Source organism: Globicephala melas, chromosome 11, assembly GCF_963455315.2.
Source record: "Globicephala melas chromosome 11, mGloMel1.2, whole genome shotgun sequence".
Classification (NCBI taxonomy): Eukaryota; Metazoa; Chordata; class Mammalia; order Artiodactyla; family Delphinidae; genus Globicephala; species Globicephala melas.
The window spans coordinates 40,527,495-40,554,826 of record NC_083324.2 but is presented as its reverse complement, the minus strand read 5'-3'; the positions used below and the strand labels follow the sequence as shown (position 1 = coordinate 40,554,826).

General features: G+C 47.4%; 2 protein-coding genes across 6 annotated transcripts in view; one reads left to right on the top strand and one right to left on the bottom strand.

The window, feature by feature from the left end:
* Positions 1-27,332, top strand: part of KLHL18 (kelch like family member 18) — a 154,503-nt gene that overhangs the window by 50,895 nt on the left and 76,276 nt on the right. The gene's annotated exons all lie outside the window — the stretch shown is intronic.
* KIF9 (kinesin family member 9) overlaps positions 18-27,332 on the bottom strand; it is a 49,067-nt gene continuing 21,752 nt past the window's right edge. For 3 of the 5 annotated variants that reach the window (XM_060308772.1, XM_060308775.1, XM_060308773.1), the window contains 12 exons: positions 26,883-26,960; positions 21,460-21,528; positions 20,517-20,621; positions 18,876-18,931; positions 18,005-18,095; positions 17,385-17,518; positions 15,633-15,824; positions 14,347-14,561; positions 11,190-11,366; positions 10,646-10,761; positions 10,129-10,233; positions 18-3,017 (listed from right to left, as the gene is read on the bottom strand). In XM_060308772.1, the coding sequence (XP_060164755.1) occupies positions 2,967-3,017; positions 10,129-10,233; positions 10,646-10,761; positions 11,190-11,366; positions 14,347-14,561; positions 15,633-15,824; positions 17,385-17,518; positions 18,005-18,095; positions 18,876-18,931; positions 20,517-20,621; positions 21,460-21,528; positions 26,883-26,960 (1,389 nt within the window). In that variant the 3' untranslated portion in view covers positions 18-2,966. Of the gene's footprint in view, positions 3,018-10,128; positions 10,234-10,645; positions 10,762-11,172; positions 11,367-14,346; positions 14,562-15,632; positions 15,825-17,384; positions 17,519-18,004; positions 18,096-18,875; positions 18,932-20,516; positions 20,622-21,459; positions 21,529-26,882; positions 26,961-27,332 lie in introns of those variants that run through there. The other 2 variants (XR_009566017.1, XM_060308774.1) reach the window with 2 other exon arrangements.

Here is a 27,332-nt window from a genome sequence, read left to right as displayed (position 1 = left end):
CTGGAATCAAACCCACAGTATCTCCAAGGTATGCCTGTACAGTTTTGGAGATCAGGAGAGCAGCCTAAGCTAGACATATAAAATTGAGAGTTGGCACATGGATGATGTTTAAAGCCACAAGGCTGGATGAGATCACCAAGAGAGTGATCTCCCTATTATCTCCTCTGGATCTGTGATTAGATGCTTCCTAAATCTTCTCATTCTCTCCACCATGACTCATCGTGCTTTCAATTTTCTTTCTCTTCCTCCCTCTACGCTACAAGTCCCAGCAGTTTCTTCAGATCCAACATCCAGGTCATTAATTCTCTCTTTCACTGTTTCTAGTCTGTCATTTTAACTTTTATAACTACATTTTCTTCATTCCTAGAAATGCTTTTTAAAAAAATATGCACTCTATTTTAATAGCCTTTATCATATGTTTGACACATACTTTGTCTTTATTTAAAACATAACATATATATTGTATAATCTTTATCCAGTAATTTGTTATCTGAAGTTCTAATGACTCTGAAACTGATTCTCTTTACACTGTGCCTCCATCATGATACATTGTTTCCATGTATGCCACATGTGCACATGTGCATGCATGTGCATGTGTGTGTCTGTGTGTGTGTTTAATCTTTGGAGCTCATGTTTACTAGGGCTTTGTGGGAATGCTGTGTAGCTGGAAAAAGGGCCTGAACACTAGATTTTAAAATTTCATTCTACTAGGTGTTTCAACCTTGGGAAAAAATTTTTTTTCTGTCTAAAAACAAACATTTAGATCTCCAGTTTTATTGAAGCCTTGGGCTAATTTTTATGCTAATTCTTCAGGCTGGTGGTTCCTGGACCACACAGTGTAAATTTGAATCCCAAACCTGTGCATGGTTGCAAATTCTCACAGGACCTGTTCTCCCTCATCCCTGGGGATAGTTTCCTTGTTATTTCTCCATGTCAGTGGGGAAATTTTTTTAGCTCGCCTCTTCATCACGTGCTACCTTTATGCAAGGGGTCCCATTTCCATCTTCCTATGAGGCATGGGCCATAGTCTTATTTCTCACACTTATGTGGGCATTAACACTCAAAAGCAACCGTCCACTCACACACCTTCTACCAGCCATAGCCGGTTCACACACTGACCACTCTGGTTTTCAACTCTCCAGCTCCTGGCAGTTTCCTTTCTTTCCTGCAAATTTAGCTTTGCATTTAAAAGAATGTTATACTTTAGACAGTATCTCTTTTTGTAGCCAGAGTGTTTTCAGGTTACCTTATCTGTCACATTGATGGAATTGGAAGTCCCTTTAGGGGTGATTGTGATGGTCAGATTAGCTCAGCAGGAACTATTTTCTAGAACAACAGGCATATTTGAGTGGATATCATGCCCCCTAGCTCCCTGTCATGTTGGAAGCATCTGCTCCTGTGAGGAGTTTGCATGGAGGGTGATCTACAGAGCACCGTTTGGCTTATTCCTGTGGCTCTGCCCACGCTGACGATTACTTGTTTCAGTTTGTGCCAGAACTGACTGAGGCGTATGTGGTGACGAATGAGCTAGAGACACATGGGACCAACTGCCATGACAGAGGCCCAGCCTGCCCTGGCCTGCAGGCCCCAGGACTGGCTGTCCAGGAATTCTGTGCAGGGATGACCAGCATGCCACATGCCATTCTAGCCAGTGACAGGGAATGAAGGGAAGGGGGACTGGTTATACCACAAATGGCTGCTTCCTGTGGCTCCAGCAGGATGATGTACTCCTGTTTACTATGTTCTATTTCCTGAGCTGCTCCAAAGACGCGGGAACCCCAAACAAGTGCTGGTAAGGGCAAGGGCAGCCAAGAAGGGAAAGAATCTGAACTCTCTAGGGCCTCCAACTCATCAGCTGGGATGATGAGCAGAGCCTGGCCATATCTGCCTGTTTGGCCACATTTAAAGGAAACATGAGGACTGACCAACAAGGCTGTGTGTACACCATAAGTGCTGATCAGTGACAGCCCCCCACGTGTCATCCAAGGGAATGAAGTCAGGGGACTTCAAAGCTGCTCCGGGAAGCCTTGGCATAGAAGGAGTCTCTGAAAGCTGTTTCAGGACCGTTGTGTATCTGCCAGGCAGTGAAGGAGAAAGGGGGTGGATAGGAGAGAGGGCAGAGACCTTAAGGAAAGCCTTCAGCTTTCTCTCTTCAACAAAACCCCCATCTGGCTGCTCATTGATGGGCTGAAGAACAGAACCATAGGGTCTTTGATTGGAAAGATGCCATTTAGTTCAACCTTCCAGCTAGTGCAGGTTCTGCAATCTCCTTGCCAGACAGCCTCCCACCATGGGGTTCTCACTGCTAACTTCATGGTAGGAATGATCTCATTTTAAGCCTCTTCTTATTTTGAGGTAAAAATCTGCCTTTCAGTCATTTCCACCTACACCGCCTCCTCTCCTGGTTGCTGAGGAAGAAGCACCTCCTGCCTTCACTGGCTCAGGAACACAGAGAGGATTCCCTGCGAGAACCTACAGTCTCACCCATGAGAACCAGGGCTCCTCGGACCCAGCTCATCCCCAGGATGGCCATCCAGGAAAGGAAAGAGGCTGACCAGGAAAGGAAAGAGGCTGACAAAGGCCTGCCAGAGGGAGACTGGCTGAGCTACTTCTTCACTTTCTTACTGGAGACTCAGTTAGGACCCCACCTGTACATAGGGAAGACATCCTCCCAGATAGGAAATAAAATAAAGTTCTTGGATGAGCACTGAAAGCCGAACTAGAAAGTTATTTTATCCTGTCCCTGCATATAAGACAGTGAATCGAAACCAAAAGTGTTCTGTGAAGATATTCGAAGGTGTCCTTTGAAGGCTGTTCCTCCTGGCAGGTAGGCCATTGTGTGTTCTCTGGGCTGCGCCCAGCCTTGGAGCAGAGGGATTGGAGTCTGGGCAGGTGCTTTGGCAGTGCCTCTAGAATAGGCAGGAGTAGCTGGGGGTTTCGTCCTTCAACGCACTGTCAGTGAGTCCCTATTTTCTATGTGTCTGCTGGAGGCCCATCATGGTTTTCAAATAATTGTGCTAGACACAGAAAAGGGGAGAAAACAGAAGTTGATTAGGACATGCGGACCTAACAAGGACTCAGAAGCCACACCACTTATATCCACCCCATCATTCTTCCTGCAAATATCACTGTTTGAGGACAAGGATTCCCTTTGACTAGCCCCAGTTCTGTGAGAAATAATGTTCCATTCAATCCCTCTCATTCTTTCATCCTAAAGAAAGTGTGTAAAACTGTTTTTAAATGTTTAAAAGGAGACAGGCATGTTTCAAGGGCCCACTTGAAAGTTTCTGACAAGAAGTAGGTTCAAAAAAAGAAAAGAAAAGGGCTCTTTCTCCAGAGGGATGGGGGCCCATGTATTCCGAAGGGCCTTCCCTCTGCAAATCAACTAGATGTTCGTGAATCCTACCCTTTTAATGAACTGCTAGCCTCTTGGAAAGCATGTGGAAAAAGTAAGCTGAAACAGAATCAGTGGGCAGGGCAGTGAGCAAGCAAATGCTAAAACCAACATGGAATTTGGAGGTGAATCCTAGATTCCCCACATGGTGAATCTGAACTGAAACTGAAGCTCCCACATGAAGCTGGAATTATTTTACCCCAATTTTTTATTGTGGTAAAATACACACAACATACAAATTTCCATCTTAACTATGTTTAAGTGTACAATTTAGTGGTATTAAATACATTGATAATGTTGTGCAACCATCACTATCATCTATCTCCATAACTCTTTTCATCATCCCAAACTGAAATTCCATATGCTTTGCACAATAACTCCCTGTTCCCCTCTCCCCGCAGACCCTGAAAATCACCACTATACTTTCAATCTTTATGATTTTTTTAAGTCAGTCATTTAATTTTTAAATTATTTTTTTTAAGTTTTATTGGAGTGTAGTTGATTTACAATGTTGTGTTAGTTTCAGGTGTACAGCAAAGTGATTCAATTATACATATACATATATTCATTCTTTTTTAGATTCTTTTCACATATAGGTTATCCCAGAATATAGGTTGTCCCAGAATATTGAATAGAGTTCCCTGTGCTATATAGTAGGTCTCTGTTGGTTATCTATCTTATATATTGTAGTGTTGTCTGTTAATCCCAAGCTCCTGATTTATCCCTCCCTGCCACATTTCCCCTTTGGCAACCATAAGTTTGTTTTCAATATCTGTAAGCCTGTTTCTATTTTGTAAATAAGTTCATTTGTATCATTTTAAAAAATTAGATTCCACATATGAGTGACATCATATATTTGTCTTTCTCTGTCTGACTTACTTCACTTAGTATGATAATCTCTAGGTCACACCATGTTGCTGCAAATGGCATTATTTCATTCTTTTTTATGGCTGAGTAGTATTCCATTGTATATATGTACCACATCTTTATCCATTCCTCTGCCGATGTACATTTAGGTTGCTTCCATTTCTCTAATAATTAGTTATGTTGAGCATCTTTTCATGTGCTTTTTGGCCATCTGTATGTCTTCTTTGGAGAAACGTCTATTTAGATCTTCTGCCCATTTTTGTATTGGGTTGTCTGTTTTTTTGATATTGAGCTGCATGAGCTGGTTGTGTATTTTGGAGATTAATCCCTTGTTGGTTGCTTGACTTGCAAATATTTTCTCCCATTCTGAGGGTTGTCTTTTTGCTTTGTTTATGGTTTCCGTTTCTGTGCAAAAGCTTTTAAGTTTAATTAGATCCCATTTGTTTATTTTTGTGTTTATTTTCATTACTCTAGGAGGTGGATCAAAAAAGATCTTGCTTCAATTTATGTCAAAGGATGTTCTTCCTATGTTTTCCTCTGAGAGTTTTATAGTGTCCAGCCTTACATTTAGGTCTCCAATACATTTTGAGTTTATTTTTGTGTATGGTGTTAGGGAATGTTCTAATTTCATTCTTTTACATGTAGCTGTACAGTTTTCCCAGCACCACTTATTCTCTAGTAGGTCTGTGTCTTTATTCCCGTCTTACCCCTTCACGACCTTTTTTTTTTCTTAGATTCCATATATATGTGTTAGCATACGGTATTTGGTTTTCTTTCTGACTTACTTCACTCTGTATGACAGACTCTAGGTCCATCCACCTCACTACAAATATCTCAATTTCGTTTCTTTTTATGGCTGAGTAATATTCCATTGTATATATGTGCCACATCTTCTTTATCCATTCATCCGATGATGGACACATAGGTTGCTTCCATGTCCTGGCTATTGTAAATAGAGCTGCAATGAACATTTTGGTACATGACTCTTTTTGAATTATGGTTTTCTCAGGATATATGCCCAGTAGTGGGATTGCTGGATCATATGGTAGTTCTATTTTTAGTTTTTTAAGGAACCTCCATACTGTTCTCCATAGTGGCTGTATCAATTTACATTCCCACCAACAGTGCAAGAGGGTTCCCTTTTCTCCACACCCTCTCTAGCATTTATTGTTTCTAGATTTTTTGATGATGGCCATTCTGACTGGTGTGAGATGATATCTCATTGTAGTTTTGATTTGCATTTCTCTAATGATTAATGATGTTGAGCATTCTTTCATGTGTTTGTTGGCAATCTGTATATCTTCTTTGGAGAAATGTCTGTTTAGGTCTTCTGCCCATTTTTGGATTGGGTTGTTTGTTTTTTTGTTATTGAGCTGCATGGGCTGCTTGTAAATCTTGGAGATTAATCCTTTGTCAGTTGCTTCATTTGCAAATATTTTCTCCCATTCTGAGGGTTGTCTTTTGGTCATGTTTGTGGTTTCCTTTGCTGTGCAAAAGGTTTTAAGTCTCGTTCGATTCCATTTGTTTATTTTTGTTTTTATTTCCATTTCTCTAGGAGTTGAGTCAAAAAGGATCTTGCTGTGATTTGTGTCATAGAGTGTTCTGCCTATGTTTTCCTCTAAGAGTTTGATAGTGTCTGGCCTTACATTTAGGTTTTTAATCCATTTTGAGTTTATTTTTGTGTATGGTGTTAGGGAGTGTTCTAATTTCATACTTTTACATGTACCTGTCCAGTTTTCCCAGCACCACTTATTGAAGAGGCTGTTTATTCTCCACTCTGTATTCCTGCCTCCTTTATCAAAGATAAGGTGACCATATGTGCGTGGGTTTATCTCTGGGCTTTCTATCCTGTTCCATTGATCTATATTTCTGTTTTTGTGCCAGTACCATACTGTCTTGATTACTGTAGCTTTGTAGTATAGTCTGAAGTCAGGCAGCCTGATTTCTCCAGCTCCGTTTTTCTTTCTCAAGACTGCTTTGGCTATTCGGGGTCTTTTGTGTTTCCATACAAATTGTAAAATTTTTTGTTCTAATTCTGTGAAAAATGCCATTGGTAATTCGATAGGGATTGCACTGAATCTGTAGAATGCTTTGGGTAGTATAGTCATTTTCACAATATTGACTCTTCCAATCCAAGAACATGGTATATCGCTCCATCTGTTTGTGTCATGTTTGATTTCTTTCATCAGTATCTTATCATTTTCTGAGTACAGGTCTTTTGCCTCCTTAGGTAGGTTTATTCCTAGGTATTTTATTCTTTTTGTTGTAATGGTAAACGGGATTGTTTCCTTAATTACTCTTTCTGATCTTTTGTTTTTACTGTATAGAAATGCAACAGATTTCTGTGTATTAATTTTGTATCCTGAAACTTTACCAGATTCATTGATGAACTCTAGTAGTTTTCTGGTAGCATCTTCAGAATTTTCTATGTATAGTCTATCTTTATGATTTCTGACTACTCTAAGTACCTCATGTAAGTGGAACCATACAGTTATTTGTCTTTCTGTGACTGGTTTATTTCACATAGTGGCTGTACCATTTTACATTCCCACCAACAGCACACAAGGGTTCCAATTACTCCACATCCTTGCCAACACTTGTTATTTTCTTTTTTTTTTTTATTAGTAGCCATCCTAATGCGTGTAAGGTGGTATCTCATTGTAGTTTTGATTTGCATTTCTCTAATGATTAGTAATGTTGAACATCTTTTCATGTGTTTACTGTCCATCTGTATATCTTCTTTGGAGAAATGTCTATTCAAATCCTTTGCCCATTTTTGAATTGGATTTTGTTTTCTGGTTGTTGAGTTTTAGGAATTCTCTGTATATTCTGGATATTAATCCCTTATCAGGCTGGAATTCTTGAAGGAGTTTAAAAAGGTCCTGGGTTGGTAATGCCACATGGCAAAAGCAGGTGCAAACTCTTTCAGGAGGAAAGTAATTTCAGCTTATACATTCAGGACTCTTAGAGCTTAAGTTCAATCACATTTATGGTCAATTGAATTTCAACAAGGGTGCCAGACAATTCAACGGAGAAAGAATCAATTTTTCAACAATTGGTACTGGGAAAACTGGATATCCACATGGAAAAGAATAAAGTTGGACCCCTGCCTCATATCATATGCCCCCTCCTCTGAGCCCAGAAGGGGTAGGCCTCTCTGTGGTCAGACAAGGAAGCTCCTGCATAGTGGTCACAGTCAAACAATGTCCGAGGCTGGGCTGCCTATGCCTACTTGACCCCACTCCATTCTCTCCCATAGAGCCCTGCCCTCCTACAGGTCTGGGCTTCCTTGATCCAGGGCTGATCTGGGCTTCCCTTCAGGGGCCAGAGTTAATAAAGCTTGATGGCCACAGCATAAGGCTAAATGGATGCCTGGATAAAGCCATCCTCTCTCCTGCTGAAGGAGTGGGCCCAGGCAACTGGGATGGGCAGGTGACCCTTCCCCAAGCCACAGCTGATTGAACCAAGAATGCACACTTAACCCAAGAAGAGTCAGTTAGGCTTCTCCCTCCAGAGAGACACAAAGTAAGTAGTCAGGTGATATTGGGCACTGGGGCTGTGAAGTCTTGGAAAATAAGGGCATGCCAGGGCCAAGGCTGGAGCTAGAAATTGAGAGGTGGGGAGGGGAGAACAGATAGATGAAGGATCAAACCTCAGGGAGAAGCTAAGGTCAGATCTGGAAGAAGAAAGGCCTGGAGGGAGAGGAGCCTGGGCCCTGCTTCCTACCAATGAGTTCTATGGCCTGCTAATCAAAGTGTGGTCTTGGACTAGCTGCATGGGCACCATCTGGGTACTTATTAAAAGTGCAGACTCTCAGATTCACCCTGGACCTGCTGCATCAGAATCTGCATTCTAACAAGACTCCTGGTGATGTATGTACACAGCGCAGGGTGAGAGGTGCTACTATGGAACCTTCAGAATCTGTGTTAACAAACCCCTTCACTCAAGCTTCTTTGAGTGGGCTTTAGCTCCTCACAGCCATCAAAGGTCAGTGAAGGTATCAGTTTAACTATAAATGTAAAGAATGAACTCAATCAGGAGAAGGGCTTTCTAACTGTAACACAAAATCCAGAAGCCAAGAAAGAGAAGACTGATACACTTGATTTCATAAAAATCAGCAAAATAACTACAAAAAAACCATAAGTAAAGCCAAAAGACAAATAGGGGGAAATATTTGCAACTCATATCATAAAGAGCTAATCTCCCCAATGTATCAAGAGTTCCTATAAATTAATAAGAAAAAGACCAACAACCAATAGAAAAATGGGCAAAAATATCAACAGGCAGTTTATAGGAAAAGAAATTAAAATGGCCCTTAAACATATGAAAAGAAGCTTGACTTTACTGATAATAAGAGAAATACAAATCAAGGCTAGACTGAGAGACCATTTTTCACCTTTCAGATTGGAAAAACCCAAAAAGCAGGATACTGCATCTTGCGGGGAGGCTGTGGGGAACTAGCATCCTGTATATGCTGCTGGGGGGTGGGGGGTGGGTGATGGATTCAGCTCTAGGCAGGCAATTCGGCACCATCTATCAAAAGTACAAATGTCGGGCTTCCCTGGTGGCGCAGTGGTTGAGAATCTGCCTGCCTATGCAGGGGACACGGGTTCGAGCCCTGGTCTGGGAGGATCCCACATGCTGCGTAGCAACTAGGCCCGTGAGCCACAACTACTGAGCCTGCGCGTCTGGAGCCTGTGCTCCGCAACAAGAGAGGCCGCGATAGTGAGAGGCCCGCACACCGCGATGAAGAGTGGCCCCCGCTTGCCACAACTAGAGAAAGCCCTCGCACAGAAACGAAAACCCAACACAGCCAAAAATAAATAAATTAATAATAATAATAAAAAAAAGTACAAATGTCCTTTTGGCCAAGAAATTCACTCCTACAAACTTGCCTTTCACTCCTGCGTGAATTCACATTTGTACAAGGTTAATTATCACAGCAATGTTTGTCATAGTAAAGAAGTGGAACCTCCTAAAATCCCTCAATATGAGATGCATTAAATGCATTCTGATAGATCCTTGCAACGGAGTACTACTATGCAGCTGTGAAAAAGAACACAGCAGCACCAACAGGTTGAAAGGGGACGATCTTCAGGATAGACTGTTAAGTGGAAAAAGCGAGATGCAGAACAATGTGCAGGAGGAACACTAGAAATAAGTGACAGCGGTTCCTTGTCAGAGGGGACTGGTGGGAGCTGGACTGATGGGGGACTGGGTATTAGTATTTTCATGTTTTTAATGCTTCAATTGTATCATCCTATTGAAAATGTAAATGAGTACCACAAAAATATTTTTAAAACAATGAGCTCACTTGGGCAGTCACCCCATGTGCAGCTGCCACCTGCCGTATAAGAACTGCCTCTGGGCACAGAAAAGCGCACAGCATACAGGCCTTCTGTGTTCTGGCTCCAGGCTGAGCCTCAGCAGAGCGGAGACCCTTTGTTCCAGCCCGCTCAGTGAGGAGAGTACCAGGCCATGTCTAGCTTTGCCTTGGCTGCCTGTGGTCCTCTGGTCCCCTGCCACCTGTGCACAGTGGCCTCCACGGGAGAGGTTCTCCCCAACAGGAAGTGGCCTCAGGGGAGCCCCAGGCCCTGTCCTGGCATGTTATTCACACATGGGCTGTCTTAGCACTCACCAGCCATGTCCAGGCCTGGCCAAAGTCTGTGGGACCCCTATTGGTTCCAGCCCAGCCCCAGGACTCTGGAGTTGGCAGAAGATACCCACTGACTCTGGGTGACTCTGGATTTCCCTGGGCTGGCGTATTCCTCCTCGGCCTCTCTACAATGGGGAGTGTAATCCTGGGTGTCCTAGTAATGAGGTCCCTGAGGCCTTGCCTTCCTGGAGACATGAATCCCCCAAGTTACCTTCTGTTCTGTCTTGACTTTGGCATTGTAGAAGGAGACAGAATCAGGGCCCTCTGGCAGCATCGTCTGCTGCAGCCGGCTGAACCTGTCCTGGTCATCTTCTCCCTACAAGAGTCCCAACACAGCACAGTCCCTTAGCCTGACGTTGTCAGGATCCACTCTGACAGGGCCTGTGGTGGGCATTAGGGCAGCCTCTCGCTGGGTCTGCAGACCTCCACCCAGGATAGCTCACAATCCCCCAGCCTCATGTTTTCCAGTGTCATCACGGACACCCTGTAACCACCACCAGGGCAAGATGAGCCACTCAAGAAGGGGTGCAGCAGCATGTGGTGGTTTCTCTGTCCTCATCCTTGATAACAGGGGAGAGACCTGTACCTGCCCACCTGCCTGGGCCAGCTGTAGGAGAGGCTGGGAGCAGCCGGTACACTGCCAAGCTTGTGGAGAGAACAGAGGACAAGGGGCACTGCCCACTGCCCTGTGCTCATCACCATCCCCACCCCTGCCCTGTGCCACTCACCAGAGACACAATCCTGCTGAGAGGCATCATGCCTGGCCGGATGCTGCCACCTGGCTTCAGTGCCGCCTGCAGGTCCTCAGGGACAAAGAAGGACTCATTGTACCAGATGTCAAATTCTGTAGGGAGACAGGGAGATGGCACTGTGAGGGTGGGGAGTCCCTGAGGAAGCAGGTCAAGGCTGTGTGTGTCTGTCTGTCTTGTGCTTGTCACAGCTCACCTTCTCTTCACTTCCTGCTCCAGGGCCTCACCCTTTCCCATCTCCATCTCCTGCCCTCAGAATCCTGGAAACACACATCTAAAGCCCTGTCCAGAGACTTCCCTGGCAGTCCAGTGGTTAAGACTCCACTGCAGGCTTTGATCCCTGCAGCGGGAACTAGGGGAACTAGGATCCCGCATGGCCCAGGGCATAGCCAAAAAAAAGTCCTGTCCAGCCCCTGCCTCTGCCAGAGAAAAGTTCTGAAGCCACTTCTAGAACTCAGACGGTAGCCCTGCCCTGTGCCTCCTGGAACCCCAGGTGGCCAGCCAACCTTCCCAAACGGCACACCCATGAGCAGGCGATGTCGACACTGATCCACCAGGCGCTGGCAGTACTGGATCTCAGCCCTGAGGTCCTGTAGGTCCTGATACTCTGTCCGGTACTGCTTCTTGAGGTCTTTAAGCTTCAAGATCAGCAGGAATTCCTCCTCATCAATGATCATCAGCCCCTTGTTCTCATACTCGCCTGCAGGGGGAAGGAAGAGGTTAGGGAATGAGGTGCCCACCTGAGGTGGTCAGAAAGAGGGGAGAGTGCTGGCAAAGCATGAAGACAGGACCTGGGAAGGGCTGGGGTGCAGCATGGAGGTGGACAAGGCATGAGAAGGCCAGGCTACTAGGATATGTCTCACAGGGAGAGGGGGCTCAGGTCAGAGGACCACACTGGCATTTTTAGGACAAACAGGAGGGGTAGGCAGAGGAAAGGGTAGAGATGGCCCACGTTCCACGATTATTTTGATCTTAAACCCCACTAGCCAAAGAAATCCAGTAAATACCTCTATTATACAGGTGTTTACCTTTTTTATAAATTATGTAAACAAGCTGCCGCCACTGGCTAGTACCACAAGGCAGTTGGGCAGGGTTCCTTATTAATAACAGTAGATGTAAACCCACATTTCAAATTGTCTTCTTGACGATTTCAGCATTCGCCAGCTACCTTCTTGTCAGAGAACATCAGACATCTTGTCGGATGGCTGTCAGAGGGCTCCAGGAGGAGAGGGGTCAGTCGTGCTATTAGTCATCTCCTCTACTCACTGTCTCTTTGTATGGACCTTTTCAGGTCTGTCAGTTTGAAAGGTTGTTAGGTTAAGACAAAATAACGATATCTGTGGAGCCACTCACCTGGCTGTCTACTGCTCACAGCACCTTGAAAGTTCAGCAAAGGCATCGTGTCAACACCCAGCCCGAGGACCCTTGGAGAGTGAGTCCTGTTTGTGACTGAGGTGTGTGGCCAGGGTGCACGAGGCAGTCCCCAGGCACCAGAGGAAAGCATTAGCACTTCCGCTGATGTTTACAGGGGAGAAGTGAGGCACATTAAGTGTCACTGACACCATTCATGGAGAGGCAAGGGTTCCAATTCAAGGTGTTTGCAGTGGGGTGGGGTGGGGGGGAGTGGTGTCCAGGGTAGCCCTCACCTTCAGTGCAGAGCAACCTGGTTTGCATGCTGTGGGCCTGATGTGGTCACTTTGATACAGACAAATCCGTCAGTCACAGAGTAGAGTCTTTACAGTACTCTGTTGACATGGGGAGTGACAACATCTTTTGTGCTACCCAGAGGTTCTCTGATTATCTCCACAGAAAACACTTATGAGAGCTGAACTTAAGATGATTTTTCTTTTTTTTTTTTTTTTTCACAAAAGACTAATTAATGTCTCAAATTCAGTGACTGTTCTGGGCTGATAAGTGGCTGTCAGTCAAGGTACCTAGAAAATATTTTTAAAAATGAATTTACTCGATCTGTTCCCTTAAGATAAAGGTATTTTACTTGCTATTTTAACAACCAATGGGAAGAACAACTGCTTTCGGGGGGAAAGAGCAAAAATGTTTTTTGATACTGATAAAAGTTTAAATATTTTAACATATTGTTTATTTCTTCTTCAACCCATCCTTTAAAAATGTCCATTTTCAGGTATATTGAGGAGTAAGTGATATATCAGCATATATATTATTTAAAATATGTAAATATATAATAAGGGGTTGCATATTCAAAGGAGGTGTGGGGGGACTTCCCTGGTGGCACAGTGGTTAAGACTCCACGTTCCCAATGCAGGGGACCCGGGTTCCATCCCTGGTCAGGAAACTAGATCCCAAATGCGTGCTGCAACTAAGAGTTCGCATGCCACAACTAAGGAGCCCACGTGCCACAACTAAGGAGCCCTGGAGCTGCAACTAAGGAGCCCACCTGCCACAGCTAAAAACTGGTGTGGCCAAATAAATAAATATTAAAAAAAAAAAAAAGGTGTAGGTAGAAGGCACAAAGAAGTGCTTGTTCGTCCTGCAAGGCCTTCACTCTAGAGGTTCTGGGTGGGGGCATGTCTGGAGCCATCATCACCCACCTTCCCCTCTGGAACAGTGTGTTAACGCTTGGTCCATAGGGTATGAGCAAAGTAGCCCCAAGAATTTGGAAATAAAGTTGCCCTCTGAGAAATAAGTGAGTAAAATGCAACCTCTGTGAGTGAGATGATCCCCCTGACCTGCAGAAAACCAAGTGCCACCTGGAGATGCCCAGGTGATCAGTGAGATCATTCAAGAAGGCTGGCCTAGCATAGGGTTGTGATTTAGCAAGGGAAAGCCCAGTAACCGGTGGTGTGCCCTGCCTGTGAACAAGAGTGTGGCCTCTGAACCACCAGCCTCAGTGTTGGGATGGTTACTCATTAAAATGCAGGTTCTGGGCCCTGCTCCAGATTTCCTGAGTCAGAGCCACTGATTGCAGCCTAGGAATCTGTACTTGACCAGTCCTTCCAAATGAGTCCTCTGCTTACTCAAGCTTGAGGGTTCTTGGTGCCCATTGAAGGTATGGGCAGTGTCTGCCACTGGGACAAGGGCACCAGGTCAGGGTAACCAGGTGAGCACTCTCCCCACTCCCCACACAGGGGTCCCTGCTCGTTGAGCCTGAGGGCTTCCCACACCACCTGCCTTAAGAGACAAGACTTTGCTAGGCCAGTTTGTTGCGGGGTTGGCATGAGGAATGGTCTTAGTGACAGTGAATCACTTGGCCCCTGGTATCCACATTCTCATTCCCTCCTCAGCTTCTCATGTCTTGACCAGCACCCCTACCCCAATCAGACCACTGTGGTCAGTGAGGAGACAACACCAGGACCCATGGACCTTGTGGCGGTCGCCAGCCACCCATCTCCCTGGGGAAGTGTCTACAAGACCAACATTCTGTCCCTCCATGGGCAGAAGCACATATCAGATGGAAGGTCCAGCCCTTAGATCTGAGATAATGCAAGAAAGGGGACGTGCAGGCAGAAGCTAGCTGACAGGGAAGGACTCTGTGGTTCCCCAGGGCTGACTAGAGCCAAGTGATGACCCAGGGATGAAGCCTGCACCCCAACATCCCCTGCTGGCCCCCTTCCAACTCAGTCCTCCAGTGCCCAAGGCTGCCCCATCCCGAGCAGGATGACTCAGATCCCACTGTCCCCCAACTATCTTCCCATCACCTTTACCTTGCTTCTCTCGTAGTGACTTATGGAAATTTAGTGCCTCCTTGGTCATGTCGATCTCCCGCTTGATGGCATTGATGCGCTGTGTGGTCTCGCTGGCCCTTTTCCTCCGCTCGTTCAAAATGGATTTGTTTTCTTTGAAGATGCGGTTGATCTCACTACCCCGTTCGTTCTTAAAGTCCTCAAAGGCCACAGGCTTGGCGGGTGGGGTGCTGGGCCTGAAGATGGAGGGGAAGGAGGAGGGAGAAATGGTGCAGCTGTCTTGGAGCCACCAGGCACTTCACCTTTCTTCCCTGGGGCTTCCGTAAGCAGGTCAGAATTCCTGGGCACCACCTACCCCAGATGGGAGCTAAACTGTGTAGGAATCATTCTCTCGTCTCTGTTTTACTGAGCACACAAGGGCACGTGACTATTGCAGAAAATGAGGAAAGTAAGGAAAAGTTACACAAAAAAAACCCCCAAATACCACTCATTACCTATTGGCAACCACACTTTGGTGTATCTCCTTCATTTCTTTGATAACTGTTTTAATATTTGGAGTCATGCAATATGTATAATTTTACATCTTACTTTTTTCACAGAAGCATTCTTTCATGCTATTAAAAACTCTTTGAGAACTCTAGTTAATAAGATATAAGATGAAGTGTTACTATGGTAACATTAATGGTAGAATCAAGAGGGTGTTCACTATACAATTCTTCCAACTTCTCTGAATGTTTGGAAGTGTTCACAGGCTGGGGAAAAATTCTTCATGTACATCTTTGTACATTTCAAGGGCAGAGAAAATGATTCACTTAGTGCCCTTTCCCTAATGTCAACTATTGAAGGTGTTACCAAAATTTTTTTCTTTTGCTTTTTAAATTAATGACACAATCTTTTTGTATAAATCTTTGTCTACATCTCTAATTACTTCCTCAGGATAGATTCCTAAAAACTCAATCACTGACTCACCACAGAGAGGAACTGGGTGGCTGGAGGAATGGTCTCATACCTGAGAATTTTGTATCTTTTGAATATATTACTTATTCAAAATATGCAAATTTAATTATTCAAATAATTGCTATTTGGAGGGTCTAAAATGATTCCGTGTATAATTGTGTATCTTGGATGACTCCTGAGGTTGAACCATTTTGCACGTGTATAAGCCATCATATTTCTTCTTTTTTGGACTGTGCTCCTAGTCTTTGCCTATTACCCCCATTTTATTTCTCTTCTATCTGCAGGTGCTCTTTCCTTGTCATATGCTGATTTTGTATGATCTGGTGCAGGAGTTACTGTTAGATGGTCACCTGGGTGGGCGTAATTCCTCCTTTGGGGATTCCGAGGCAAGGGGCTCAATACTGGAGGTCTCCCGGTCCTGCAGAAGCATGTCTTTGACATCTCCATCCTTGGAGGATGGGGTCAACTGGGTCTTGGAGGTGGAAGCATCCAACTCCTTGCCACTCACAGGGCTGCTGGCACCCTCCTTTCTTGCCAAGGAGCTGGAAGGAGAAGGCAGGGAGACCCAAGGCTCAGTGTCTCTGATGCTGAGGGGAGTAATCTTGCTCAGCACTCATACACCAGAAGCCCCAGCCCACTCAGCTCCTATCTTGAACATAAACCCAGGCCAAAGGGCAAAGAGTACAACCCTAAGCCATGCAGATGGGGAGGAAGAGGAGAGAATTTCTCTCCCTTTTGTCAGACAAGAAGTCCTCCTTCCAGCAGTCTCAGCAGGAGACACCTGGGAAAAATGGGCAGTCTCCAGTTTGGAAGCATATGGACATTTGGGGTGGGCCACAGGCTCTAAGGAGCATCATGGCTGCTGAGGTATTAGTCACACAGGCATCCCTGGGAAGGAGTAGCAGAGCCCCCACCCAGGGTGCGTCTGTCTGCAGACCAACAGTAAAGAGAGACACGTCTGACCCGCTGCTCTGATCAGTCCCCGACTTGCTCTCCCACCTCTGTCAGTGCCCACACCAGCTCCCCGGAAAGTAGCCATCCTCCCTCTCCAACTGATGGCACCCGGGGTCCTCCCTCCCAGAGAGGTACATGTGAGCAGGACTGAACTAAAGGGAGGATATACATGGCTCCTTCCACTGTTTCCTTCTCTTTTCTTCTTCTTGCAACAGGTGTGGCTTGGGGGAACCAAGCCTCGATCCATTTGTTACTGCACTAATTACCCAACGGCAGAACAGAGAGGGTGGGGGTGTGACCTCCCTTCCTGAAGAGGCAGGAGGAGGCCAGGGCATCCTCCTACCCGACTCCAATACTGCATGTGACAGTTTTCTACAATCAGCTCTGGCCCGTGTCCTTTTACAAGTGATAATGGTAACAACATATTTGTATTGAGGTCTTCCAGGGACAGGAATTGCATTTACTCACTTATCCTCAAAACCACCCCGGTGACTGATGCTATTATTGTTATTATACCCATTTTAGGGATGAGGAAACAGAGGCAGAGAGGCTCTTACACCTCACTGGGGTGACCCCCGTGGGTGAAAGAACTACTGAGCAGGGAGGTGAGCCCAGGCATTACCTCCAAAACGTGTGCTTTGTCCACCACGACACAGCACTTCCCAGGGAGGCTGGTTCATTAAGGGAACTTGACACCCTGCATCTACAAACGAGTCTTGCCTGAAAGGTGAGCTGGAGTTTTTAGGTGATATGCGTGCCAATTAGCCGGGTCACAGAAGGAACCTGGTGGTGGGAGCTGGGTTTCCACATGAAGTACCAGAGGGCGAGTGCCAGCCTGGCTTCTCACTTCCACTCTACCACACCTTAGCAATGTGACCTTGGAATGAATTCCCCTCTCTGAGCCTTGGTTTCCTCATTAGTTAAAATGGAGACATGAACTCCCACCTTGTGGAACTGCTGTGAGGATGACAGGTGACCAGCCCCAGCCTGGGCCCCACAGAGGCTGCTAGTATTGGCAGGAGAGGTCTCCATTGTGACTACCCCATAACTAAGATACCGGGGGAAGGGAGGGACAGCTCATGTCCTCCCTTTCACCAGCCAAGGAGGGCCAGGTGCTGATCAGCTGGAGCAGCAGGAAGGTCACTCACCCGAGCTGCTCTTTGAACATCTTCTTGGACTTGGATTTCTTCCCGGGTCTGGTAGAGAAAGGGGCGACTCCGAGTCCGAAGCCTTGTCCGTCAGGCTCGCCCACTAGGTGGCCGTCATCATCCACGAGCCCTGCCTGGACAGAGGCCAGTTGCAGGTCTATGGTTAGATTAAGGGTTCAGGCTCCCTGGGGAACCAGGTGTATATGGACCAAAGGTGGACATGTTCATCCCACACACCGAGATGTGGCTCCTGCTGATGTCACTTCAGGCTGTCCCCAGCAGAGCTGTCTTTGACCACCCCACCCAATGTCCACTTCCTACATCAACTCCTCTCATGGTCTGGTGTCTCATTCCATACGCTGAGGCTCTTGGGGCCCGTTTCCAACCTAACTCTGGGAATTGGTCTTGTTTACTACTAGCCACATCTCCATTTTATGGAGAACATTTTGAACTCATATGCGGTTTACTCCTGCCTGGGTCACCCCATGCTCATGCTGGTGTTACCTTTATCTGTCGCAACCCTAGATCTGCTTTAATGCAAGACACTCACTGTCTCTGGAAAGATCTGGGGATGGAAAAATCTGATGTGAGTCTTGTCGACAAGAGGCAATTGTGCTTACCTTCTGGACAGCAGAGATGGCTTCGAAGTCATTCTTGTCTATGAGGGTGTACTTCCTGCGCAAAGTGGATTCCACTTCCTGTTCCTGTTGGCTTGGGAGAGAGAGTGAAAGAACCCATCACAGCTGGGGCCATGCTGAACCCACTGGGCAAGCACCAACTACTGGAGTTAGAAGTCGTTTGTGTGTGGCCCCTGCGGCAGAGCCACATCCTCATCATGAACCAGATCAGACCAAAAACGCTCATTCCCCTGCTCTCCACTCCCCAGTGTGTGTACCCATTGTCCAGCCCCCAAATCTGCAGGGGCCATCTTATGTGCCAAGCACAACTGCTCTAAGATGACCTTTAACAAGGACTGTAAGCCTACCTCGGCACCATGCTTCCCCACCTGTCTGTCTCTAACAGGCCCTTCAAAATCACATACCCAGCTTCTGTGATACCATCCAGCATCAGGCAGTCAGGCTACAGGTATGTCTGTACCCAAATAAACCACAAATCCCTCCTGAGGTGGGGAGGCGGGTGTGGGGAGTATCAAAGTGTCCTGCTCCGGCCATCTTCAGGGCTGGCACTCCACAAGGACCTCCTGTCCAATTAATAAACTCAGGAAACCAGGGACCGCCTCGTCTCTGAGTAGCCCTTGAATGGAGGGTTGTCCTCCCCACTTCCCCCAGGGGAAGGGCAGGGCAGGAGGATATAAGAGCTCAGGGGCAGAGGCTGTCGGGGACACCCAGGGCCTGCCATACCCAGAGGCCTCTGATCTGGCTCCTCACACACCAGAGAGAAGGCAGTGCACTTGGAGACCGGCATCCATACCATGGGAAATGAAAATGGCAGCCTGACGTAGCAGTGGGGCGGATGGGGTGGGCCCCTTACCTCAGAACCACCCGGAACTGGTTGAACACCTCCTGGATCTGTCTGAGGTTGATTATCTGGAGGGAAGAGAACAAGGCAGAGGTTAGACCAAGGGCACCACGGGACCAAGGCTTTGTCTATGTTAGTAGAGAAACCAGGACCCCTTGGCTAACCCGTGGACCATCTGTCTCAAGAATGGGACATCTGGGACTTCCCTGGTAGCACAGTGGTTAAGAATCCGCCTGCCAATGCAGGGGACACGGGTTTGATCCCTGGTCTGGGAAGATCCCACAGGCCACAGAGCAACTAGGCCTGTGCACCACAACTACTGAGCCTGCACTCTAGAGCCTGCGAGCCACAACTATTGAAGCCCATGTGCCACAACTACTGAGCCTGCGCTCTAGAGCCTGCGAGCCACAACTGCTGAAGCCCACGCGCCTAGAGCCCGTGCTCCTCAACAAGAGAAGCCACCGCAATGAGAAGCCCGCACACCATGACGAAGAGTAGCCCCCGCTCACTGCAACTAGAGAAAGCCTGTGCGCAGCGACAAAGACCCAACGCAGCGAAAAGTTTAAAAAAAAAAAAAAAAGAATTGGACATCTGCCAGCACCCTCTCAGGAAAGTGGCAGGCCAGCCCTCCTCAAGAACAGAGAAACACCTGATTAGTAGTTTTAAAACTATTTACCACGACTATAATAATCACCTTTTCTGAGTGAAGACCTCTATAAAATTAAAATGACTCTAGTTCTTGAGAATACTAAGAAAACATTTAAATACAATTTATTGTCCTCAGCTCTCTCCTGCTTCCAAAAGGTTCCATTACGAACCTTTCTGTGTGGGCACAGACACACTCACCTGTGGCTGGAGGAAGGCCATCAGCCTCCCTCTTGGGCCTATAGCCCACCAGCATTACCCGCGACGCCTTGGTCAGTCTGGGGCTGCCCTTACTAGGAAGACCAGAGCAGCCTGCCTCTCAGTTGTCCCAGGCTTGCCTCTGGCAGCTGCTCACAGTAACAGGTCGGGCGAGGTTCTGCCCATGAGCTCCCTGATGAGAGGTCTGCCAGCCTGTGCTATAAAAACAATGTATCTTTCCCTGTGTGGCTGCTGTCTCTTCCTCCTTGGCCCACTCCAGCATGGGCCCTGGGGGGTCTGCCTTGTAGACAACCAGCATGACCATCATCCTTTAATGCCCTCACTCTGCCTGGCACAGTGAAGCCCCTGAGGTGCTGCATCTCAGTTCATCCCAGCTCGGTTTCCCTCCCCACCACACCGTACAGGTGAGGCCACCAGAGTACACAAGCTTGAGCATTTTCCTGAGGTCACTCAGCAAGGAGACAGCTGAGCTGAGATTCGATCCAGGGTAGCCTAGCTCCAGGGTCCACACTTGTGCCCCCAGCGATGGACCACCTCCTGTGTATTCAAGGCTGTTTAAGGCTGTCAGCCACTCTGTGGGTCACCCACAGCCCTGCAACCCTAAACATGGATGCCAAGGCCCTGAGGTGGGCTAAAGGGCCCTGAGGCCGGGAGTCCAGCACCACCTACCCTACACCCCCTGTACCCTCTCAGTGTGAGGTTCCAAGGCTAGCACAGCACGCATCGGGGTGTGGCCAGGAGATGGAGGCCCGGGCCAGCTGGACACGGTGGTCCTGAGGGGCTCCTTACATCAATCTCGTCCAGCGTTCCCTCCAGGTACCTCCGCACCTGGGAGTTGATCTCGGCAATTTGAATTTCATCCATGGGGTCATAGTTAACAAGGGTACGGTTGGCCTTAGAGGAGGAAAAGGAACATGTTGTTAAGCTCCAAGCACCCAAGCCCAAGCAGGGTGGCAGGGACCATTCTGAGAACCATAGTGGGGAGGTTGGGCACAGACCCTGGCTGCCCAAGCCAGCTCCATTCCCTTCATCACCACGTCCTGGCAAGGAGGGCCTGACTCACAGGCCAGGTGTTCAGGTCATCAAGGGACAACCAGGTAGGGCGGAGAAGGAAAGGCTGCCCAACAGGGGGCCTGCTACTCCAAACAAGGGGGTTCTGCTGACTGAGTCTCAGCAGACTCTGTAGGATGAGGGCCACAGGAGGGAGGGGGCAGCCTCTGCCTTGAGGCTCCTCTGGACCATGAGCATTAGCTCAGACAGGCTACTGGAGGACTCCTGCCCCCACCCCCTACCTTCATGGCTCCCTGCTGCTGTCCCCACCTGACCATCCAGCCTTGGTCAGGGGCCACCTCTCCTGACCTTGACCCATCATGCTGTCTGCCCCTGTACCCCTGCCAGGCCTCTGGCCCCTGCCCCTCATCCCCCCACCTACTGCCTGACCATCTGACACCCCTGTCCACATCTTCTTGTTTGTCCAGTGTCCCTGCCTACCAGACATTTCTGGTCCCCCAGCACTTCTGCCCCACCCCGGAGTCTCTCTACTCGGCCCCTGACGCATCTGGCCCCCTGTCCACCCAGTCCCTCTGCCCACCGAACTGGCTCTGCTCATCCAGCATCCCTGCCCTGACCCTTTGCCCCCTCCCAACCTAGCCCTTCTGCCCACCTGGTACCCTGACCCTAGTCCCTCTAGCATTCTGGCAACCATGCCCCACCACCACCTCTAGCCCCTTACCAGGCTGTCATGGATGGCTAGTTCCTGCTTGAGCAGTGCCAGCTCCTTCTCCAGGTTCTTGACCATTCGCTGCCAGGGAAACATATTGTGGGGTGGGGGTGGGGTGAGGGGGAAAGCAGGGAGGACAGTCAGAGAAGCCACCCTGCCTCTTCCATATCAAGCCTATAATTCCCCACCCGTGCCTGGACGTCCTGGCTCTTCCAGGTAATCCATGGGGCGTGATCTCAGCATTCGGATGATTCCCTCCCCACTCCCCAACTGGGTAACTTTAGGGTTTGAGGGGGTCTCAGCAGTCCTCTGGCCTCTGCCTCTTACTGCAGAGGAGACTGAGAACAGAGTGAGCACAGGCACCCCTAGGGCCACCTCAAACCTGACTCCCAGGAGCTCCAGTCCAACAGGGTAATGGCCCTCTCAGTGCAGCCCATGCCTCCAGGATGCATTGACCCTCATCCTTCCCAACCACTACACAAAGCATTACCATTCCCCACTGATAATCAGGTGTGCCACCTCCAATTTATTGCTGCTACAAAAAATGCTGCAAAACATCTTTGCACTTACATCTTTGTGTACGAGAACACAGTGATGTATGAGCTCTATGTGATCTGTCCCATTACTTCTTTCCTCCTCTTTCCCTCCTGCTCACTCCATTCCCACCAAATGGGCACATTCCTGCCTCTGCATTGTCTGTCCCCTCTGCCTGGGACACTCTTCTCCCAGGTATTTCCATGGCTCACCTCCCTCAAGTCTTTGTTCAAAAGCTTCTAAATTAGGCGCATCTCTATCACCTCATGTAAAACTGCAATCCCCTCCCCACCCTCACACCACTCTTTTTTAAAATCTTGCTCTACTTTTCTTTCATAGAACATACCCTAGAGCAGTGTTGTCTAATAGAACTTGCTGTAATGATGAAAATGTTCTGTGTTTGTGCTGCAAGCCACATAAAGCTATTGAACACTTAAAATGTGACTGGTGGGACCAAGGAAGTGAAATTTTAATTTTATTTAATTTTACTGATTTCAGGGGACTTCCCTGGTGGTCCAGTGGTTAAGACTCCGCACTTCCACTGCAGTGGGCACGAGTTCGATCCCTGGTTGGGGAATTAGGATCCCGCATGCCGTGTAGCACAGCCAAAAAACAAATTTTGTTTTACTGATTTCAGTAGCCACATGTGAGTAGTGGCTACTGTATTGGACAGTGAAGCTCTACAAGTTACCTATTTTGGTTTTAAGAAAAATTATATATATTTAAGGTGTACAACATGATGTTTTTGGGTTTTTTTTTGCGGTACGCGGGCCTCTCACTGTTGTGGCCTCTCCCGTTGCGGAGCACAGGCTCTGGATGTGCAGGCTCAGCGGCCATGGCTCACGGGCCCAGCTGCTTCACGGCATGTGGGATCTTCCCAGACCGGGGCCCGAACCCGTGTCCCCTGCATCGGCAGGTGGACTCTCAACAATTGCGCCACCAGGGAAGCCCCAACATGATGTTTTGATATACATGTACACAGTGAAATGATTACTACAGTCAAGCTAATTAACATATCCAATAATTACCTTTTCTTGTGTGTGTGGTATGAGCATCTGAGATCTACTTTCATAGCAAATTTTCAGTACACAATACACTACTATTAATTATAGTCACCATGCTGTACATTAGGTCCCCAGAACTAATTCACCTTAGAACTAAAAATATGTACCCTTTGACCAACATCTCCCCATTTTTCAGCCTGCCCCCACCCCACTCCTGGTAATCACTGCTCTACTTTCTGCTTCTATGAATTTGACTTTGTTAGGTTCCACATATAAATGAGATCATGCAGTATTTTTCTTTCTGTGTCTGGCTTATTTCACTTAGCATAATGTCCTCTAGGTTCATCCATGTTGTCTTAAATAAGCAAATCTAGAAATGACTGATTTCTTATGTTTAGTATATCTATCTCTCCCACCCCCGGCAGACTGTCAGCTCTTCAAAGACAGAGATTTGTGTTTCTGTTGGTACACTGATACGTCCCAAGTGCTTCAAAAAGTGCCTGGCACATAGTAAGTACTCCAGAAATTTTACCTGAGTGAATAAATGATACATTTCTAGAAGCAGAATTGCTTAGTCATTTTACATTTGATAGATACTGTCCTAGTGTTTTTCATATAAGAAGCACAAGGGACTTCATGCTGAGAACCTTCACTGTGAACAACAGGGCTTCCTTTAGTTGTCAAAAAATGGCCACTGGAGGGAGCCCCTGATAGCTGGTTCTCAGCACTGGTGACCAAAGCTGTGATCAGTCTGTAGCAAGGGGTCCTGGTGTCCTGGTGGCTCAGTGGCAAATCAGGGCACAAAGCCTGAACTCAAGACACATGACCAGCATCCAGATTCTGACTCTGCCCCTCTGGGCATCCTCAAGATGGTCCTTCAGGTGGACTCCCTGTGAGGTGAACGGGAGAGGACTGGTGGCCGGCCCCTACTCATCTCCATCCCCTCCTCTCAGCTGAGGGATCTCAGCTCTAGAAAATGCACTATGCCCAGCTAGGAAAAGTCAGGCTGAGCTGCTGGGGACCTCCAGCTGGATGACTCTGTCCAGTGTGGCATGAGGAGCCAAGTTAGACCTCTGGGCCAATCCGGTGATGGTGGAAATGAGCCATCTGCTCCCATGGGTCACCAGCCTCTATGCTGCACCCTGAGAGTATGGAAGCCACTTCTCCTACTGCCTGTCAGGCTTAGTGGCCTCTAACTTGCCCTCTTCTACTGACTGGAAAGAAGCTGCTTGGAAATAGGGCTGAAGCAGAAGACTCCACAGAATAGGGTCTGACAGCACCTCCTGGCTGACCAACTCCCTTATAAGAAACAGGGGCATTTTCTGGATGGAAAAAAAAAATGCCTCAGAGACAGCACAAACCCATGTAAGTTCCTTGCTGGTTAGGTGTTTCCATCATAAATGTAATGAGGATCATTCAGAGAGTTCTGCTTAAGTCCACGCCAGGCTGTGAGCAGCTATCAGCCTAAGAAGTTTCCCTATTTTGACCCCACGGCAGCGTGCAGGTGTGCTTCCTCTTGGCAGAGTAGGGTACCCCAAGTCTCTCTGCTGTCTGTTTATGCCCATGGCTCACAACCCTTACACCACCTCACAGAATCACAGAATGACATAGTGGGAGGGTTGCTGGAAGTCATCAGTCCAACCTCCTAGTTCACAGATGAATATCCTGAGGCTCAGAGCCTGAGCAACTCACCACAGAGAGCTGGTAGCAGAGGTGGATCAGGAACTCAATCTCCCACCTTCCAGCCAGCCCCACCCACCAAGGAAACGCTACAGAAGCTATTCCACCCCCTTGAAAACAGGTATCAGTACTGAAGGTGGTGCTGGAAACAACCTGGGAATACTGGCTACAGTCTAGGAAAGGCAACAACCAAAATAATTTTCCAGGTCTCTCTCGAAAACTCATACATATAAAGGAAAATGTTTATCATAAAGATTATAAACACATTTGCATTTGGTGACATGGCAACTTGGCTGTCCAGGAACAACAGTGCAGATTTCAGAATAGGAATTACATTAAAATGAAAGTCCTCGCTGCCAGGTGCAACGCCCACTCAGCCAGGTTCACAGGTGGTAATGTGGTAGTCCTAAGCTAAGAGAGCACCAAATAAGAAAATAAGAAAAATAAATAAGAAAAGCATAAAAAATAATGCCATGAAACCTTGGGAAGACCACCCTAAAATCTGACTTTAACAGCATGCCACCATATTGGCTTCAGGTGTTTTTGTTTTTGTTTTTTTAAGAAATAAAACATTTCAGATAAATGTGAAGCCCCTGGCTACCCCACTCCAAATCCATTCCCCACCCTGACATCCAGAAGGGACCTCTGCTCAGTTTGGTCTTTTCACTCCCATACATTTTATCTTTGTACACACATCTATCCACTAATGATTATCAGCATTGCTTTGTATGTTCTTATACTTGGTATAAACGAGAGATGCCACCATTCAATCCCCAAGTTGTTTTCTCACTAGAGATTATCCATGCTCGCAGCTCACTCACTCCCTCCCTGTGCAACCTACTTAGCTACTCTTCTGTTAAAGGCTATTCATCATGTTCCTAACTTTTCACCATTACAACAAGCAGTGCAGCACCATCTTCTATAAGTCTCTTTATGTGCATATGTGAGAATGCTGCTAGACTATATACCTAGAAGTGATACTGCTGGTCTGCAGAAGTGACTATAGTGCTAGCTAACATTTCCTGAGCATTTACTCCATGACAGCACTGTGCTAAAAGACTCCTACCCATTATCTTGTTCTTCACATCTCTTTGAGAGTGAACTCTGTTACTCCTGCCTTAGAAAGAATAAGTATCTCGCTGAGGTTATACAGCTGACGAAGGAAAGAGCAGGCTGCTGAACCAGGATAGCCCAATGCAGGGGCCAGCGCTCTTAACTACTGTGCCCGTCATTCTCCAAGTGTGGTCCCAGAACAGCAGCAGCAGCAGCACCGGGAACACTCATGAGAAACTTGAATCCTCAGTCCCCACCCCAGACCGATGGAATCAGGAACTCTGGGAACGGGTGCAGTGACCTGTGGTTCAATGAGACCGCAGGGTGATTCTGATACCCACTCAAGTTTTGAGAACCACTGCTCTAAGCTCTACTTCCTCCTCAACCTCCAAACCATGGGTTAGATCCACAGAGCCCCCGGACTGTTATTTTCCTTCAGGATTTAGAATCTAGAAAGTTTAGCTGGTTTGTCATGGGTTTAGGGCATGTATATGCTCCTGTCTCCAGTAACTACGATTGCATAAGCACCTTAAAGGAAAACCAAATTGTTGGTAAATGTGTTTTTACTTTACTAGATGTTGCCAAAATGCTCTCCAAAGTGGCTGTCCATTACACTTAGACCAGAAATAAATAAGCATTGCTGTTTCTGCACATACTCACCATTGTTTCTACATTGTCAGAAAATTTCTAATTTTTGCTAGTCTGAGGGTGGAATTCCACTAAGGTTTTAACTTGCATTTCCCTGGCTAATGGTGAGGCTGATCATTCTTCTGATTGGTCAGCTGTTTGCTGAGCCGGATCGCTCAGGCTGGGAAGAAAGAGGTTCTGTAGTGACCTAACCAGATGAGTCTGAGAGATGGTCTACACTGATTTAGCTCAGAAACAATTAGCTCTAAGGACTCTCATGCAGAAGCCCAGGGGCACTCAGAGGTCTTGAAGCCCCACATATGAATTGGGTGGGGGGCCTGACCTAGCCCTTTCACCTTTGTGGCAGCCCCCAAGGGACTCTAAACACTGGCCTATCCCAGAGCAGAAAGGGACTGACCCAGGATCACATGCGTATCTTTGGTCAAGGCAGGAAGGGAAGCCAGGCTCTTGTGACCCAGGCAGCAAACCCATACACCTTCCCCACAGCGAGATACCTGCCTACAAGCCCCTTAGTACCTCAGCGTCATACTTTTCGTTGATGGCAGGCTCAGTGGTGACCAGCTTCATCCTGCTGGCAAACCGCAGTGAAGACAGCTGAAAAACAGATCAGACAGACCTCTATGTTCTTGGTCAATTACTTGTGAGTAGAGATATGTGCAAAACAGGTTAAAGGATTCCACTAGAAAACAAGTCTCCCTGCAGAGAGGAATGCTCCATGGGCCCATGGAGTGACGTCTGGGGGTCCTGCCCGAGTCCCTCTGGGGGCACAGCCAGCCAGGGGTAATTATGGCTGGGGGCCCATGGGGTGGCCACAGAAGCGGGCACTTGGGAAACAGCCCCACTGTGCTGATGTTCCATGAGGAGTGGAGGGCTGCGCCCTGGCAGTGAGGAGCAGCCAGTGGTACATGAGCTGCCAGTGAGCCCTGACATCCCAGCCTCATACTGTGCTGGGCTGACTCGGAGCCC